The sequence below is a fragment of the Mus caroli genome, unplaced genomic scaffold (assembly GCF_978045245.1).
Source record: "Mus caroli unplaced genomic scaffold, Mus_caroli_1 scaffold_9, whole genome shotgun sequence".
Taxonomy (NCBI): Eukaryota; Metazoa; Chordata; class Mammalia; order Rodentia; family Muridae; genus Mus; species Mus caroli.
Window position 1 is genome coordinate 22,356,430 of NW_028227264.1, and position 13,790 is coordinate 22,370,219.

The 13,790-nt window shown below is 42.9% G+C and overlaps 1 protein-coding gene across 3 annotated transcripts in view; it reads left to right on the top strand.

The window, feature by feature from the left end:
• Nucleotides 1–13,790, top strand: part of Med23 (mediator complex subunit 23) — a 71,072-nt gene that overhangs the window by 27,004 nt on the left and 30,278 nt on the right. For 2 of the 3 annotated variants that reach the window (XM_029482505.2, XM_021173847.3), the window contains 8 exons: nt 1,005–1,129; nt 2,074–2,185; nt 3,021–3,119; nt 4,068–4,169; nt 5,451–5,520; nt 7,097–7,209; nt 9,987–10,082; nt 10,632–10,649. In XM_029482505.2, the coding sequence (XP_029338365.1) occupies nt 1,005–1,129; nt 2,074–2,185; nt 3,021–3,119; nt 4,068–4,169; nt 5,451–5,520; nt 7,097–7,209; nt 9,987–10,082; nt 10,632–10,649 (735 nt within the window). The remainder of the gene's footprint in view (nt 1–1,004; nt 1,130–2,073; nt 2,186–3,020; nt 3,120–4,067; nt 4,170–5,450; nt 5,521–7,096; nt 7,210–9,986; nt 10,083–10,631; nt 10,650–13,790) is intronic. The other variant, XM_021173848.3, reaches the window with a different exon arrangement.

Below are 13,790 nucleotides of genomic sequence, written 5' to 3' on the forward strand. Positions count from 1 at the left end.
GGGCATAATATTGGTATAAATCAAAAGCTTTTTTTTTTGTCTTAGTTATGGAGGGGAGGTGTATAACACACATGATATAATCTGTGTAACGCAGATTTGCCTGGGAATTGATCTGTAGTCCAGATTGTCTGTGAACTCATGACCCTCCTGTCTCTATGTCCTCAGTACTGGGATATAAACATTCATAATCACCCCAGCAATTTATAATTTTAAGGAAATTACCTAATTATTTCTTTTAAGGGTTATCTAGTTTACATTATCAATACCAACAACCAATATAATTCCCTGAAGGCATACAATAAAATAGTAATATTTTCTTATCCTTGTGTATCAAGCACTGGGAAATTTTATCTTGGTAAAATTTACTTTTTATCTTTCAATATTTTAGCATATTTTATGCATTTTTAAATATTTGTTGGTCTTTTTTTTTTACTTTGTGTGTGTGTATGTGTGTGTGTGTATGTGTGTGTATGTGTGTGACAGTACTTGTGTACAGGTCAGAGGACAACTTACAAGAGAGTCTCTACTATACGGACCCTGGGAATCAAACTCAGCACAGCAAGTGCCATGCCTGCTGCACCCCCCACCAGGCACATGGAATTGCTAAAGTCATTTCCTAAGGATTTAGTGATTTATGCTGTGACGTTTAGATAGTGAGAGAGAAAGATACAAATAAAGTTGGCAATTCTAAATCAGATGATGGGTGGTGATCATCTGGAGGGGCAAGGCGTGTAGATCCTTCCAGGATGCTCTGGAAGGCAGGCTTCAGTGTGAGCATGGCTTTGGTATCGAGAGTTAACGTAGGGAAGCCTAGAAGTTCAACTTATCTTCGGATTATGGTGGGCTCTGGTTTGGGTTCATGGGGATTGGATTCATTTAAATATTCACAGTGAAATATTTCATTAACAGTATTGATAGATTTTGAGGTATATATAATATTAGCATTTGTGTTACTTAGAAATTGTGACTTCAGGCCCAAAATAAAAGTGTCTTCTAATTTTTAGGAGTCTCATGAACAGTGTGTTCAGTGGATTGTTAAATTTATTCATGGCCAACACAGCCCCAAGAGAATCTCTTTCCTCTATGACTGCTTGGCAATGGCAGTTGAGACTGGAATCCTTCCACCCAGGTATGTTTGGGTGGGGACGAACGGTGGAAAGACCTTTGGTTATAAAGTTGTGCACTTGCTTTGAGGTTGTTATACAGAGACAAGAGATGGGAAGGGGCATGGAGTTCATATGTCAATTGACTCATGAGGCAGGGCTTTTTGTTTTAAATTTGTTTTGTTTTTATGTATATGCACTGTTAGTGATTGCCATGTATGTAGTGTTCCTGAGGAGGCCAGGAGAGGGCGCTAGACTCCCTGAGCTGGGGCTGACAGTACAAAAGCATTGTGAACTGTGAACTGCGGGTCGTCTCCTGCCTTGTGTTTGTTTTGTTTTCATAGTGTTTCTTAATTATAGTTAGTGTGGCAAAGACTGAAATCCTTACAAAGCTTTCCACATTCAGTCTACTGGGAACCTGTATTGGGGGCTTTCATCCAGGTGTCATCAGGTGTCTACAGGCGACTACAATTGTGACTACGGTGTCATCCATCTACCGGGACCTGGCTTTCTCACAGGCTGGTAGAATTGAAAAGTCTGTAAAAGAAGTATAGTCAAGAAGTAGCTTCGCGTCTTTGCCATAGCCTTAAGCCTGCTCAGACAACACAGCCCATCCCTACCTCTCCGAGGCATGGGCATCAGTGCCAGGCTTCACAGAAGTATATGGGACTGCAGTGCAGTCATCTTGACGAGAGGACAGTCTGCCACCACCGGGTAGATACAAACATTATCCAACAGCTTATGAGAGTGTTTTTTTCTTTTTTTCCTAGTAAATATCATTTAGTTCTACTTAATGTTTGAGCTTTCTTCTAAGTGAGAATTAGGAAGTATTTCATATACCTGGAATACTTTAACAGTATAGATTTAGAAAGCATGTTTGGCATGACACTTACAATATTCAGCATCTACAGCAGGTCAGAGCCGTAGAGAATCTTTAGATTTAGAACGTTCTTCCCCTCCCTCCCCGCAGGATGGTTTGTGAAGCTTTGATCAACTCTGACTCTCTCGAATGGGAAAGAACACAGCTCTGGGCCTTAACCTTTAAGCTGGTTCGGAAAATCATTGGAGGAGTGGATTACAAGGTATTATTTCTTAATTCTAAAAAGTGATTGCTTTCTGACATGAATCTTACTTCATGTGAGAAAGAAAGCAGAGAGGATTCATAACTTGACTTTTTGCATATGTGCTGAAGGGATTTAAAACTATTTAGCTGGCTTACCGTTGTTTCCCTCCCAACATTTTAAAAGACACACAGGACTAATATATTATTATGATGAAATGGGAAGTCACAGGCAGAATCCATGTTTGATGCCAGAGCTCTTTGTCTTGTGAAATGAAGGACACAGAGCGGGGTTTGTTTTCTACGTTGGTCTCTTTGGAATTGTGTCCTTCCTTACTGGCTGTCCTCAGGGTTCTGCAGCTGACCGAGCACAGCAGCAGTGCAGGTCCAGTCAGGAGTGTCACAGCCACAGCTGAGAGCAGTTTTCTTCATGTACTTTTGTTACTGTCCTTTGTCAAGGAATTGCCAGTGTGTGGCCTTAGGCTTTATGTCTGCTTGTTCTTCAGTCTGAAATGATCCAGTCGTGGCCCTAGGTCAGTCACAGCAGACTTGTCAGGGGCTCACACACATCTCTGCACAGAGCAAAGCTGTGCTTTCTTACCCTTTGTAAGAGGAGGAGCCTTCATCTGTTTTTGGCAGAATATAGAAAGTTCCATTTTACTTTTAAGTGATTTTCATTGTTCATGCAGAATTTTGTCCTATTATAGAGCATTATTCTTCTCAGGTTAGTGTTAGTAATGAATTGGAAAAATCTAAAAGTGTATACTTCTGACACCTGGCTGTTGTGTCTCACATAGAGACTTCACACTTACCTTTTGGCTTGACTCATGTCTTCTTGTCTTCTTTATACTCATCAGGGTGTTCGAGACCTTCTCAAAGCGATTTTGGAGAAAATCTTGACAATCCCAAATACAGTGAGCTCTGCTGTTGTCCAGCAGCTTCTGGCAGCAAGAGAGGTAATGTAAACATGTCACCCACGTCTGGGTTTGTTTATGTGTGTGCTTTTAAAGCATACAGTGGCTGGAGCTGGGGAGATGGCTCAGTGGGGAAGAGCACTTGCTGTGAACCAGGAGAAATAAGAGTTCAGTAAAGAAGCCAGGCATGCACCCTGCTGCCCAATGCCATACCCCTGTGTTGTGGCACAGAGACAGGCTGGTCAGTGAGCCTAGCAGAAACCGTTAGGATGACACCTGATATTTACCCCTCTCCTCTGCATGCACACACTGTGCATATAACTCTCACAGCACACACACTAGTAACTTGCAATAGTTTTAGAATATTTAGTTCCTTCTACTGAAATAAAATCAGTTCTGTTTTTTAATCAAGTCATCTGCTGCTGAGCTATATCTCAGCCCAAGTCATTTTTGTTTTCAGAGATTTTTGCTTCATTGTTCCTGGATTGCAAAAGGAAATTTTAAAAATTTAATTTCTGCTAAATAGTTATGAAAGGAGTATAAAGTATTTTAAATCATTATAAGATAGACAGTGGCCATGTTTCTTTTAAACTATTAATAATACTGTAATAGTTATTCTTTTTTTCTGTTACCATTTTAAATCTATGACTATTTAAAGCATTTTAAGGTATTACTACCCAAAATGCATTCTGTTGTTAATACCCTTCATTTTTATAATTCTCTAAGAGAATTTCTCTGCTAATATTATATTTTAAAATAATAATTCTGCTTTTTAAAAGACTGTGCACACATGTACATATGTGTGCATGTACCTTGTAGAATGGTTAAGTCAGGCAGTTTAGCATAGTTTACCTCACAGTCCTTTGTCTTGTTTTTTGAGGTAGGGTATCATGTAACCCAGCTGGCTCTGAACTAATGTTGTTGCCGTCGTCGTATTTATAGGTTGTTTGTGTGAGACTAGTCAAGAATAATGCTTTTTGCTTGTTTTAGGTTATAGCTTATATCTTAGAACGAAATGCCTGCCTATTGCCAGCCTACTTTGCAGTCACAGAGATCAGAAAACTATATCCTGAGGGAAAACTTCCACACTGGGTAAAATTTTCATTTTCTAAAGTTTTAAGTTCCTATCAAGATGTTATATAATTGTATTGCTTGTATGTACACATACTCTGTGTGTGTGTGTGTGTGTGTCTGTCTGTCTGTCTTTGTGTCTGTCTGTCTGTTTGTCTTTGTGTCTGTCTGCCTGTCTTAGTTAGGTTTATATTGATATGAAATAAGCACCATGACCAAAGCAGCTAAGGAGGAAAGGGTTTATTTGGCTTACACTTCCATATCATTTTGTGCTATCAAAGGAAATCAAGATAGGAACTCAAGCAGGGAGGAACCTGGAGGCAGGCGCTGCGGCAGAGGCCGAGAAGGCTGTAGAGGGTGCTGCTCACTGGCCTGCTTTCGTGGTTTGCTTGGCCTGCTGTTTTACAGAACCCAGGACCACCAGTCCAGGAAGGGCCTAACCCACAGTGGGTTATGTGATCACTAACTGAGAAAATGACTTGCAGCCTCACCTATAATCTAATCCTATGGAGGCAGTTTCTCACCGGGGGCTTCCTCCTCTCAGATGACTCTAGCCTGTGTCAACCTGACATAAACAAGCAAACACGAACCGTATGTCTGTGCACATGCCGCAGCGTGAGTGTGGAGTTGGGACGCTTTGAAAGTTGGTTTTCTCCTGTGTCGGAGGGACTCAGCATTATGTTATCAGGTTTGCACAGTGAGTGATTTCACCTGCTGAGCCTTTTCATCTCACAGCCCCTTTGAGAAGGTAATTACGTATTAGAGTGAGCAGAGAACTCTGGAGACTGGGAGGGTTTCAAAGGAAGACTCAGGTCATGTGCGCGTTTTCACATGGTCAGGTAGCCTTAGGCTCTACATAGTTTACTTAATGTTTATTTGGGGGAGGGGCAGTCTGTGTACCCCGTGTATGTGGTTAGAGGTCAGTTTTCTTGTCTCACTGTGCTCCGGATCACTGATATTTCAGGCTTGGTGCCAAGCACCTTTCCCTCTTGAACCACGTCGCTGACCCAGGAAATGCATTTTCTTTTTAGCATAACATATTTGTTTTGTATCTCTATTAACCCATTGAGACAGTTCTTATGTGCTTAAAAACTACAGTTTCATTGACTGGGTAAGGATGCAGTGGTGTGACTTGGCTCAACTTAAGGACACATGGAGACAAGTGTTTGGAAGAAAAAGAAAGGGCACACTCGTCTCTAAGTAACTGTCTGTGCCAGGCTTTGTACTAATTCTGTGTAGTATCACGGAGATGCAGGATAACCTTGCTTGTGTATTGATTTATTTATTTTCTTTTTCTTTTAGTTACTAGGAAACTTGGTATCAGACTTTGTGGATACCTTCAGGCCCACAGCAAGGATTAACTCCATTTGTGGTAAGATACATTTAAAGAACACTTAGTGTATTACATAATACCTGTGTCCTTAGTCAGCAGGAATCTCTTGCACATAGCAGAAGGATGGCCTCTTAGGTGTGACTCGCCACTGTGACACTCTAGGAATCTAATAATAATGTTCACTTTTAGGTGCTTTGAGTAAGGCAAAGACAGGTCATAGACTTGGGCATCTTTCACATACGACCATTTCAACAGTTGGGTTTCATCTGACTAGAAACACCTTTTATTTTATTTTGTATATCTTAGTTAGCTGGGCACCCTTTCATTATATTTTGGTTTTGGCTTTTTTAGACACGGTCCTTATAACCCAGGCTAGCCTGAGATTATGTAAGCAAGGGTGAACTCGAACATCTGATTCTCATCTGTCCAACTCAGTGCAGGGGTTGCAAACATGAGCCGCCACACTCAGTGTATGTGGTTGTGGGGAGAGAACCCAGGACTGCATGCCTGTTGAAGAATCTACCACCTGACCCCTATTCCTGGCCCCTGAAAATGCTTCCTAAACTCAGGACCACTGGAAATGTCAGCTAGGTTCTTCTGTGGCCATAGTAATGAGAATTCGAGACTCTCTAGTTCATTGTAACCCAGGCACTGTAGTCCAGGCCCTGTAGCCCAGGCACTGTAATCCAGGCACTGTAGCCCAGGCACTGTAGCCCAGGCCCTGTAATCCAGGCACTGTAGCCCAGGCACTGTAGCCCAGGCCCTGTAATCCAGGCACTGGAGTTCACACACTGTAGCCCAGGCACTATCTCTTAGCTATCTTCTTCCTTATGCTCAATGTAATCATTTGTTAATTCTTGAAATGCCCATATACTGGGAATACAAGCTTTTTTAAAAAAATGATCAGATATTGAGCATTTCTTATGCGTCTGTGCTACTTTAGACACTGGGAATATAAAAAGAAGTAAATATAAATTCTGAGCTCTCTAGTTTTATAACTGACTGGATATTAGTATCATTAAATGAAATATAGAGGTGAAGATCATGCTGAGTTCGTTTCTGAAGGGTTGAGCTTGTGGTCTCTCTGGGATGTCTAAGAGATGCTACTGCTTACTTAGGCAGTCAGACATGTGCTACATCAAAGCCTTCTAGGGACATTCCTGAAAAACAAACATAAAAACAAACAAAATCACCCATTAGCCCTGGAGAAGAGATCTCAGACTATAGTTTTACAAGTCCACTCTTCACACTGGAAGCTGTGTGTTGTTTTCAGTTTGTAGCAGCTTTGCTGCCAGACTACAAAGGTGACTGTCCACCAGTACACCTTTGCAAAAGCCAATTGCCAGATTCATAGACCATGCTATGCTGAGCTCTGCCTGAAACATTTAAACAGAGTGCAACTGGATTGTATTTGAAGCCTTGTACTAATTATTTAGCCATCTGGAAGAAATATAAGCAATAAAAATTTATACACTTCAGTGTCCTGACAACACTATTACAGGCATTTTAACAGCGCCTGGCTCAGCATGCATATTCATTAAATACTGAAAAGGGACGAAGGACCTGCCATTGCCTTGGGCACATTTACATGGAAATATTTTTGTAATGCATGCAGGCCGATGCAGTCTTCTGCCAGTTGTGAACAACTCGGGAGCCATCTGTAACTCATGGAAACTGGACCCTGCAACTCTCCGATTTCCTTTGAAAGGCCTTTTGCCATATGATAAGGTATGTTTTAAGTCCAGTGTAGGATTGGCCATCTAAGAACATCTATCCTGTTTTTTCAAGTGTTCGATGCCAGATTGCCTCTCTCTCTCTCTCTTTTTTTAAAGATTTATTTATTTTATTTTATGAGTACACTGTAGCTGTCTTCAGACACACCAGAAGAAGGCATTGGATCCCTTTACAGATGGTTGTGAGCCACCATGTGGTTTCTGGGAATTGAACTCAGGACCTCTGGAAGAGCAGCCAGTGCTCTTAACCACTGAGCCATCTCTCCAGCCCCCATCAGATTGCCTATTAATAGTCTAGAGAAGTAAATGGAGTGTGCTTCGGTTGTGTCTTTGGTTTCTGTGTCTTTGCTAGGGTCTTGCTGTGTAGCTTTGGCTGGCCTAGACGCCATAGTCAGCCTTGAGCTGGCATGGTCCCTTTGCCTTTGCCGTTCAGTGTTGGCATGGCAGCTGTGCCACCAGCCCTGGGCTTAGGCCAGTCCACTACCCCAGTGTACTCTGTAGAGTTGCTTCAGTGGTACACTTCTGGTTAACTCTCTTTAAGTAGAGTTCTTGTCTAAGGCTCTACATTTAAAAACCTAATGACTCCAAATTTGAACTCAGGACACACACACATTACTATTCTGTTGGCCTTTTACCCTTGTCATGTTTGGAAAGAATAATTACCTTGAAGAGAACATTTGGAACCATATTCATTCGCTTTGATTAGATTTCTAAGCAGAAGATTCTCCTTTTAGTGATGTTTATGACAAATGTGACCAAGGCAAAGAGGGTGTGTTTCTGTAATCACTGAAATTGGGGCATTTTCCTGCTGAGGAGCCGCAGTCCCTAACTACATTCCTGAGCAGCTTGAAGACTGTGCTGGCTCCAGTCTAGTTGTTGTTAGGACTGTACCTACAAAGCTAGTCGCTGTGGTTCATATCCCTAGAACTCAGAGTGATGAGGCAAGAGGTCACTGTGAGGCCCAGGCCGTCCTAGGCCTCAAAGTAAGTTTTAGACCAGAGCAATCCTGTCTCAGAAAAGCACATCAACACTTGCTATAGAGCTTCTATGTGAAGCAGACTCTGCTTATTCTGTCTGTAAATGATCCATGTATGTTTATATGCCACATGAATGCAGTGCCCGTAGAGGTCACACAGAGGTGTCAGATCCTCCACAGTGAGAGTTTTAAGTGGTTGCGAGCTGCCCAGTCGGGACTAGAATTGAATCCTGGCCCTCTGGAAGATCAGCCATCCCTCCAGCTTCACAAGGAACCCTTTAAAATGATTACTTGAAGGGCATGTGTGTGTCTCCCTGTTACTAAGCACAAGTGGAGGACAGAGCAGTAAGCACATAGAGAGCTGGGTAAGCTGAGGGATGGGTGGGTGGGTGGGGGGTCTATTGAAAAGGAAAAATCATTTATGAAAACAATAATTATTCTTTAGTTTTACTTCACAGTTCCACTAGTACAGTTTTTAAATGCATATCTGTAAAATCAGTTTAAAGCCAGGTGTGGTGGTGCACACCTTTAATCCCAGCTCTCAGGATGCAGAGGCAGGCAGACCTCTGAGTTTGAGGCCAGCCTAGTCTACAAAGTGAGTCCAGGGTAGCCAGGGTTACACAAAGACACCTTATCTTAAAAAAACTACACATAGACACACACAAAAAATCAGTTTAAATTGCTCTCCCCTGACCCCATTTCTTCCAGAATTCCATCTAAGAGATCTATAAAAAATTGCAATCAAGTGATCATTATACAGATAGATCGTTTCTGAAGTAAACTTTGCAGTGACTGTCCAAGTGACGGCTGTGGCAGCACATGCACAAGTAAGGATGGGGCATGTGTTAGGAGACTGATGGCGGCTCAGACACTAGCTAATATGCAGATTCAGAATAAGCCTCAACAGAATCTCTCTACACATGTATCATATGTCCCAGCTCTGTTAGAACGAGCTGACACAGGCATAGCACTGCTCTCCTAAACTGTGTTTAAATATAACATTGGCCACTTTGGCACAGGACCCAGCAGCTTATACTGAGGGAGTACAAGATACTTATAAAACACCCGTAACCTCAGAAAAGGGTTCTAAGTTTGGATGTACCTTTATAGTGGTAGTTCTGTAAACTAGATTTAATTTAATTTAAGAAATTCTGTGGGCCTTGGGTTATATATGGCTCAGTAGTTAAGTAAACTGACTGTTCTTCCAGAGGTCCTGAGTTCAATTCCCAGCCACCACATGGTGGCCCATAACTCTCTGTAATGGGATTTGATGCCCTCTTCTGGTGTGCAGGTGTATATGCAGATACAGAGCACTCAGACATAAAGATAAATAAGAATATTAAAAAATTATGTGTTTAGTTACATAGAAACTTGTGGGAAATTGTCATTGTGAACAGAGAGGAAGTAAGGATGCTTCATTATGTCTAGTGAATACGGCCAAGGACAGAACCTACCTAACTGACAATTACACACTTGACATTGTAAAGACAGTCTCTGAAGGAGAAACTAAATGTTCTGTTTTCAGGAAGAGGGGAAATGAAAAGGCCCGATTCAAGTGTTTGTCTTCACTTGTAACCCTTAAAAGGCCCTGCCAAAGGCTTTCACCTTGGTTTGGAAATGAGAGAGCCAAGGTAGAAACCTAACCTGTAAGCAATAAATGTCATTTTTTTCCCCACTAGATTTGGCCTACTCTGGGAAGGTAAAAAGTGCATGAGGAGAGTCTCCTTAATTCCAAATAATTTGAATTCACCTTTGTTAATCTTGAAGCAATAATTTCTTTTTTATTTCCTTTAAAGGATCTGTTTGAACCACAGACTGCTTTGTTGAGATATGTATTGGAGCAACCTTATTCCAGGGATATGGTCTGCAATATGCTAGGTTTAAATAAGCAGGTACTGTATTATGCTGGAAGCCATAAACCTGTAGATCTGCACTGTGCTATTTTCTTTGCTGTAGCTCACCGAGCAGAACAGTTAAGAGCTCTCTGATGACCTTTTCAGTATACAGGTTACTCAACAGGGTATGCTAATATGGCTTTTATATATATTACATTAAGAATGCTTAAATTTAAAGGGAGGTATTTTTAAAATTGGTTTGTTTTGCATTGCTTTTTTCCTATAAGGCCAGTTTCAAGTTCCCTTTTGCCAGAGAAACCTACACATGACTTAACCATATTTTTTGACCTTTTGTTGTTGTTGTTTGGTGTATTTTTATAACCCTGATATCCTCAGAGTGGCCGCCTTGCTGACTTTTCCTTTTTTTTTTTTTTCCTTTTTTTCCCTCTCTTTCCTTTTGGCGTGTCGGTGGTTGACGTGTGGGCGGGTTTGTGCTGACTGGGGTTCCTTGAGGCTGGCCTCATAGTCACCGTTTTGTCTCTTCTTTTTTTCTTCCTTTATTTTTGTTCTGTCCTGTCTTGTCCTGCCCATCCTCCAATGCTCTAGACCTTGAACATTGCTCAGGTATGTTCACAACCTTACTGTTGTATTGTGACTAACGATACGCTGGCCGCTTTGTAGCCGCTGATTCATTTAGACAGTACGTGTATGGTCGGGGCTTGAAATTGGCGGGACCATGCTGAGACCAAGGCCACTGAAAACCTTCTTGGGATGTGAGAGTTCTTTTTGGTGGATGGTTTTTGTTTTTTTGTGGTTTTTTGAAATATATATATATTTGAAATATATATATATATGTGTATATATATATATTGGTTTCTTGTTTTTTTAAAGAAAGAGACAACACTTGGCACTCAGTAAGCCTGTCAGTTTTTGATCGTTTTTACCCCCCAACTCCATTTTACTGTTTTCATTTTAGGGCTAAAGTTAGCCTGATGGAATTTTCAGAGTTGGAGAGATTGGTGGTAGCCTCATGTCTTTCCAGGCTATTAACAAAAACAAATAACAACAACAAAAATACTTGTGTTGATTTGCCTTAAAAACCAAAACAATTTCAAAAAGGAATGAAAAATAGAACATTTTCATAGAGAAACGCTGCCTTTCAAAAGTTGGAGTGGTAAGCTCTAAAGAGGGAAGGCTTTTTGGAAACATGGGGATTGACTAAGAAATGTCACACTCTTAGGTGACCCCACACCTCTTTGTCAGTCTTTGCCAGATGTGCCCTTCTCTTAGAGCGGGCTTTTCAGGAGCGGCCTGCCTGTGGCAGGAGACAACCACTGTGCTACATCCAGTAAGCTGAACTCTTCTGCAGCCCAGGCCATTCTGGGCTTCGCACCTTTGAGAGTTTAAGCACAATAGTGGTTCTAGTTAATTTTTGTTAACCGTTTTTGAGCCCAGCATCTTAAAATTGAGCAGCTTTTGGTTTTAAGAAAGGCTCTTTCTAGGCTCTGTAAGGTGGCGTTGCTGTTTGCAATACCATAGTGAAGGTTGTGCCAGTGCTTCCATTGATAAAGCCCTATTTTTTCGGACATACGGCTTGGCCATAAACCTTGCTCAGTGTTGAAACTGCATGCCAAACTCACCACAGTAGCAATACCTCTTTTTTTATTTTCAGTTTTTTTTCTTCTAAAAAATTACCAAGTTCCCTTGTTTGGAAGAGCCTTTGTAAAGTGAAACTGAAATTCCCTGACCACCAAAGTCCCTGACAGTTCCCTCCTGTAACCTGTCACATTAACCCTGACCCGCTCTCACTTGAGTTAGAGGTAAGTATTAGCTAACTTTGCAAGAATGCTTCACTCTGTGTCTGAGGATTAAGTTTGAGTAAACATTACACCGTACTTGACTCATTCCTCTTATAATTTGGTGGCTAACGGTCAGTGAAGCTGCAAGTACATCCCCCAGATAGCCCTAGCCACCTATAGCTCCCTCCTCCCCCACATAGCCTTAGCCACCTATGGCTCCCCTCCTCCCCCACATAGCCTTAGCCACCTATAGCTCCCTCCTCCCCCACATAGACTTAGCCACCTATAGCTCCCCTCCTCCCCCACATAGCCTTAGCCACCTATAGCTCCCCTCCTCCCCAGATAGCCTTAGCCACCTATGGCCCCCTCCTCCCCCACATAGCCTTAGCTACCTATAGCTCACTCCTCCCCCACATAGCCTTAGCCACCTATAGCTCCCCCCTCCCCCAGATAGCCTTAGCCACTTATAGCTCCCCCTCCCCCACATAGCCTTAGCCACCTATAGCTCCCCTCCTCCCCAGATAGCCTTAGCCACCTATGGCCCCCTCCTCCCCCAGATAGCCTTATAGCCTTAGCTACCTATAGCTCACTCCTCCCCCACATAGCCTTAGCCACCTATAGCTCCCCCTCCCCCAGATAGCCTTAGCCACTTATAGCTCCCCCCTCCCCCACATAGCCCTAGCCACCTATAGCTCCCCCCTCCCCCAGATAGCCTTAGCCACTTATAGCTCCCCCCTCCCCCAGATAGCCTTAGCCACCTATGGCCCCCTCCTCCCCCAGATAGCCTTAGCTACCTATAGCTCACCCTCCCTCAGATAGCCTTAGCCACCTATAGCTCCCCTCCTCCCCCAGATAGCCTTAGCTACCTATGGCCCCCTCCTCCCCCAGATAGCCTTAGCTACCTATAGCTCACTCCTCCCTCAGATAGCCTTAGCCACCTATGGCCCCCTCCTCCCCCAGATAGCCTTAGCCACCTATGGCCCCTCTTCCCCCAGATAGCCTTAGCCACCTATGGCTCACTCCTCCCCAGATTGCCTTAGCCACCTATAGCTCCCCTCCTCCCCCAGGTAGCCTTAGCTACCTATGGCCCCCTCCTCCCCCAGATAGCCTTAGCCACCTATGGCCCCCTCCTCCCCAGATAGCCTTAGCCACCTATGGCCCCCTCCTCCCCCACATAGCCTTAGCCACCTATAGCTCCCCTCTTCCCCCACATAGCCTTAGTCACCTATAGCTCTCTCCTCCCCCAGATAACCTTAGCCACCTATGGCCCCCTCCTCCTCAGATAGCCTTAGCCACCTATAGCTCCCCTCCTCCCCCAGATAGCCTTAGCCACCTATGGCTCACTCCTCCCCAGATTGCCTTAGCCACCTATAGCTCCCCTCCTCCCCCAGATAGCCTTAGCCACCTATGGCCCCCTCCTACTCCAGATAGCCTTAGCCACCTATAGCTCACTCCTCCCCCACATAGCCTTAGCCACCTATAGCTCTCTCCTCCCCCAGATAGTCTTAACCACCTATGGCTCCCTTCCACATTGGAGGAAGGAGGCAGCTGTCCTCAAAATAGAAATTGACAAAATAATTCAAGAAGAGTTTTTATGATCTGATGATTTTAATAACAAGTTTCAACCTATAAAAAGTTTATGACTAAGACATAAATCCATAAAAAATAAAGTTTATAATGGAAATGCTGACAGAACATTATTAGTATTGGTCCCACCGTAGTGTAAACATTGTCGAAACTTCACAATTCATCAGTAATTGTTGTCTTAGGCAACTCTGTAGTGAGGGGATCTATAGATGCAAGATAATATGCCGAAGTGCCTTGGTGTATTATTTTCCATGTGGAAAGTAGGGTATGAAAGGAGAACCAGCAGTATAAATCCATATGACTAAAACAAATCCAGCCATCTTATTGCATCTCTTATCATCACAGAACTGTATACTCTGTGCTGTACTTTCTTGTCCTT